The following is a 5,518-nucleotide window of genomic DNA, read 5'->3' on the forward strand; positions in this document are numbered from 1 at the left end:
GTTTTGCATTAAATTCATCATATTTTCCAGTATATGGAAGAGGTTTATCTGTAGGCTCTGGAATTCTGTAAGGGCCTCTCCCAATAGGGGGCTGCCACAAACAACCATTACCTCACAGATGAACAATTCTTCCCCCTGGTGTTCTCATGGTGGGGGGCAATGGTTTGGGTTTTTTCCTTTGAAGGAGTTCTTATAAGCCCTAGAAATCTAGGAATCTCTGGAGTGGTCATCTCTAGGATTTCCACCATTAATTCTTTTTGTTATAATGCATCCATGAATTCCCTTAAAATCAGATTATTCTTGAGAAGTTTTAGTAATGCTAAAAGAACCAGAGGTAATGTTTGCATATCAAAGTCGTCACCTCCATTTAGTTCTTTCTGAGAACATCTAACAAACTTTTAGTAGGAACACATTGTGTAAAGAAGACCGCCTTTTTTCCCTGTCCCACATAGAAAACACAAAGAGACAATAGAAGAGAAATTACAGAAAGGCCAAGAACAATCATGGAGAAAGCACACGTTCCGAGAGGCTGACTTCCTTGAAGTTTTCGCCTCAGTCAGGTGATTTTGTCACGCAGACTCCCTTGGAGTTGGTGTGGCAATGCCCAAAGTATATGAGATGAAGTTTAATCATCTTTGCCTCCAAGGAGCACTCTGGCTGCACCTTCTCGAAGACACATCTGTTTGTTCTTTTAGGAGTCCATGTTCATTTATATGAGTCCTTTTGACACTGATTTGCTTCACTTAGCATAATATCCTTCAGATTCACCAAGGTTGTGAAATGCTTTGTGAATTAGTCATTGTTGTTGTTGTTATGTGCCGTCGAGTCATTTGCAACTCATAGTGACCCTATGTACAACAGCCCTAAACCCTGCTCTATCCTGTGCTAATCTCATTGCCTCTGACACACCCATCCCGATTACCCCAGTCACTGAATCAATCCACCTCATAGATGGTCTTCCCCCCTGCGCTGTCCCTCTACCCTACCCAGCATGATGTCCCTCTCTAAAGACCTGTCTCTCCTTACAACATGCCCAAAGCATGTCAGACAAAGCCCCAGAATCCTTGACTCCAAGAAGTAGCCTGGTTTAACCCTCTCTAGGATGAATCTGTTTGTTTTGTTGGCAGTCCACGGTACATTCAATACTCTTCTCCAGCACCACAGCTCAAAGGCGTGAATTCTCCTTCTATCCTCCCTAGTCATAGTCCAACTCTCTGATGCATAACACGTGATTGCAAAGACCATGGCCTGTATCAGGTGCACCTTAGTCTCCAGAGAGACAGCGTTGCTCTTGAGTACTTTAGAGAGGTCCCTAAGAGCAGACTTTTCCATCGCAATACGTTTTTTTTTTAATTTCCTGGCTGCTGGTGCCAAGAGTGTTGACTGTGGAGCTGAGCAAACTGAAGCTGTGAACAATCTCAATCTCTTCGCCATCCATCCTGATGCTACCAGTTGGTCCAGTGGTGAGAATCTTTGTCTTCTTGACATTGAGCCTCAGTCCATACTGAAGGCTGCAGTCCTTGAGCCTCCGCAGCAAGTGCATGAGGTCCTCCTCAGTTTCAGCAAGCAGGGTTGTGTCATCTGCGTAATGCAGATTGTTGATAAATCGTCCACCAATCCTAACGCCATGCTTCTCCTCATAGAGCCCAGCCTCTCGGATAATCTGCTCTGCATACAGACTGAAAAGGTATGGAGATAGGACACATCCCTGGTGTACACCCTTCTCAATTTTGAACCAAGCAGTGTTACCCTGCTCTGATCTGACGACTGCCTCTTGGTCCAAGTATAAGTTTCGCATTAGCACAATTAAATGTTCTGGGATTCCCATTCTTCTCAGAGTCAGCCACAGTTTGTTATGATCCACACAGTCAAATGCCTTTGCATAATCAATGAAACACAGATAGACATTCTTCTGGTATTCTCTGCTTTCAGCAAAGATCCTTCTAACATCAGCTACAATATCCCTAGTACCACAACCCCTTCTAAACCCAGCCTGGAGTTCTGGCAGTTCTCTGCTGATGTACTCTTCCAGTCGTTTTTGGATAATCTTCTGTAGAATCTTGCTTGCATGTGAAATCAATTATATTGTTCTATAGTTTCCACACTGTTGGGTCACCCTTCTTTGGGATGGGAACAAATATAGATCTCTTCCAGTCAGCTGGCCAAGTGGTTGTTCTCCAGATTTCTTGGCACAACTTGGTGAGCACATCCAGGGCAGCATCTGTTAGCTGAAATATGTCAATTGGTATACCTTCTATTCCCGGAGCCTTATTTTTTGCTATTTCCTTCAAAGCAGCTTGAACTTCTTCCTTCACCACCATAGGCTCTTGCTCAAATATTATTTCATTAAATTCTTCTGCATCTGCCAATTCCTTTCAATACAATGACTTATATATTCCTTCCATCTTCTTTTGTTTGGATGGGAGTGTTGGAGACAGTGCGATTGGCACAGGACCGAGCAGAGTTTAGGGCTGTTGTACATAGGGTCGCTATGAGTTGCAAGCGACTCGATGGCACATAACAGCAACAACAAATAAATAAGTACAGTACAATAACACCCAATATGTTATATAGTCATGGTAAGGAGAAAAACAGGTGAAACATCTAGGAAGTGTGAGGGGTGGTGCTAAAGTTTTAAAATTAGTAACTAGAGGAGCCTTTGCATCAGAATGCTGGACAATGAATGACTAGGGATGATAGAAGGTGAATTGATGCCTTTGAACTGTGGTGCTGGAGAAGAGTATTGAATATATCATGACTGCTAGGGTAACAAACAGGTTTGACCTAAAGAGGTTGAAGCCAGACTGCTCCTTGGAGGCAAGAATTCGTCTGACTTATTTTGGACATTTGCAAGGCGGTATCAGTCCTTTGGAGAGGGACGTAATGCTTGGGAGAGTGGAGGGACAGCGCAGGAAAGGAAGACCCTCAATGAGATGGATTGACTCAGAGACTGGGGTAATGGGGATAGGTGTGTCTGAGACAATAAGATTGGCACGGGATTGAGCAGGGTGTAGGGCTGTTGTGCATAGGGTCGCTATGAGTCACAGGCGACTCTACGGCACATAACACCACCACCACCACCACCACCACCACCAGGAAAGTCCCTGTCTCAATGAGCAGACAGCCTTTGAACAAATTAACAGAAAAAGTGAAGGGAAAACTCATTTATTTATTTAGGGGAAAAGAATTCTGCAGTTGACTCGCCAAGTATCATACCTAATTGACATCCAAGCGGAGTTATCAAATAGGCAGTTTTAAATATAGGATTTTGGAGTTCAGGAGAAAATGAGTTATAGCTTGGGAATTGTTGTTATGAGACTAGTTAGGAGCCCTTTAGTAAACATGGATTTGTTGAGCTGAACAGCTGCTCATGTGGAGGTTTTTTTGGTTTTTTTTCATGTGGAGGTTTTGTGTGATGACTGCTGGCGCCAAAGGAAATAGGAAAAAAACTTTTAATTCCGCGCAGCTCAGGAGCAGCGGCGAAGGGCGGAGCTCCAAATCATCCCGCGCCAGGGGCCGTTGTGCGCTGACATCACCTATGGGCGGAGCTTGGCACGGCGGCCCCGCCCAGTTGCGTAGGGGCGGGCGTTGGCAGTGGGACGTCAGGCCAGGCGCGTCTTGCCAGGACCCCGGGTCCTCGGTCCAGTTAACCCTGTGGCTCCTGGCCGCCGGTCCTCAGGACCGCCGGACCTCAGGCCAGGTGGAGCAGGCTGCGCTCGGCCAGCAGGCTCTGGGTGCGGTTGTAGACATCCTCCAGGGTGCCAGCGGCCCGGGCTAGGGCGGCTCGCGCCGCGGTCTCTTTGGTCCCTGGACATGTCAGCTCGAGTATCCGGGCACGACCAGGGAAGGCCCGGAAGGCCACGCTAGCAGCCTGCCGGATGAGCCAGGGGTGGTGTGGGCCCAGCGCCTTTCTGTAGGCGTCGCTGCACTGCTCGCCCGCGTCCGGGCCCCCAAACTCTCCAGTCGCCACCCCGTGGAGGCAGAGCTGGGACCAGCGCAGGGCGCGGTGCAGCAGAAGCAGCGTGCGCGAGCCCGAGTGCGGCGGGGCGGCTCCGCGCCCCTCCAGCAGCCCTGCCTGCCGCTCCCATGCGGTCATGGCCGCCAGCGACGTGTAGTGAGCAGCGTCAGGGCTGTGCACCCTGGCCTCCAGATCTGCGACCTTGGTGGAGGCTTCACTTGTGGCGAAAGCAAATATGGAGCCAAGGGGACTTAGGAACCTGAATGTTTGGGGTAGGGGCGAAGAGAGGAATAGGAGAGCTGGTTTGCGAGGGTTCGTAGGAGCCACAAAATCAGGAACTGGAGCAGGCAGGGGGACCACTCACTTGATCAACTCCCTCCATCCGGCCAGGTACTGCGACAACTCCACGTCGCCTTTGGGGTTCAAACTGGCGCGAAACGGCCCCATCATGCGACCTAACATCCCCCGGGGGCCCAAACATGAAGGCTCTTCCCACTCCAGGGGTCCTGACCCTTGCTGGATCTGGGGAGTAGACAGGAGGAGAGGATGGGAGCAGACCTCCCAAACTGTTGAGCACCCTTAACCTAGCAACTCATTCAAGCGGCGAGAAAAACCTCACTGGCGTCCCTCTTATGGTACCCGTAGTTTTTAGCTAGAAGAGCGAAATGAGGGGGAAAACCCACTCGTCCCCAGATCCTCAGTGGCTCTACTTCTTATCAGAGTCCTACCTGGGGACTCTCAGGCCATCCCTGCCCGGGTCGTACCTGGAAGGGCAGCTGTTCGGGCATGCAAAATTGTGCCCCTGATTCGCAGCCTGAGAGCGCTCCTGCAGTAAGGGAAGGGGGGGAAGTGAGGACTGGAGAAGGGAGTGTGGGTCCCCAGAGCTCGGGGAGGCTTGCTTCCTGACTGGGTGAGAGAAGGGGCCACTCACCCAGGCTCCGAGCACTGAGATAAAGGAGAAGCAGCGCCAAGATAGCAAGAAGAATTGCGAGACAGAGACGGCACCGCGGGGCCCGGGGCCGCGGTGTGGCCCCCATGGCTGCTGCGGGGACCACCGCCCCCTCACAGGCCCCTAACCAGTTCACGTACCTCCTGACCGCAAGACTCGCTTTGAGGAACAAAGGGTTAATAATTAACCCTAAGGCCCCCTTCGCTGCGCCCTTTGACCCAGAGGGCAGCTTGAAGGACTGAATAAAGGGAATTTGGGGGATTGGGTGACAGTGACAGGCCACTACATTGCCCTTCCCTGTAGGGCTCTGCTTGCAGTAAGCAGCAGCCTGGATACTGGAAAACAGAACCAGTTCCACTACTGAGCAGTGCATGGGCCCTAAATGAACTGTTGGCCCTGGGTTCCTGCACTGTAAATTGAGGCTAATAATTGGTACCTCCAAGGCCTCCGGTGAGGATTAAATGTTAATGTATTTGAGACGCTTTAAATGGAAACTGTTAACCACAATTATTCCATAAATCTCTCCTATTAAGTTCAACCAATGGGCACCTGGAATTCAGAGACACTTTCAAATTCTCTGTCCTCTTAAATATTTATTTACTTTAAATTTT

At 49.5% G+C, this 5,518-nt stretch overlaps 1 protein-coding gene across 1 annotated transcript; it reads right to left on the bottom strand.

The window, feature by feature from the left end:
* Positions 1–3,691: 3,691 nt before the first annotated feature.
* GLTPD2 (glycolipid transfer protein domain containing 2) lies at positions 3,692–4,995 on the bottom strand. Its single transcript, XM_006899159.1, has 4 exons — positions 4,890–4,995; positions 4,687–4,784; positions 4,323–4,453; positions 3,692–4,217 (listed from the first exon to the last, which is right to left on the bottom strand). Exons 1-4 carry the CDS (start codon positions 4,993–4,995, stop codon positions 3,692–3,694), a joined length of 861 nt encoding a protein of 286 aa, XP_006899221.1.
* Between the last annotated feature and the right edge of the window lie 523 nt (positions 4,996–5,518).

This window comes from Elephantulus edwardii, unplaced genomic scaffold (genome assembly GCF_000299155.1).
Source record: "Elephantulus edwardii isolate Elephantulus edwardi_28Jun2011 unplaced genomic scaffold, EleEdw1.0 scaffold00246, whole genome shotgun sequence".
Classification (NCBI taxonomy): domain Eukaryota; kingdom Metazoa; phylum Chordata; class Mammalia; order Macroscelidea; family Macroscelididae; genus Elephantulus; species Elephantulus edwardii.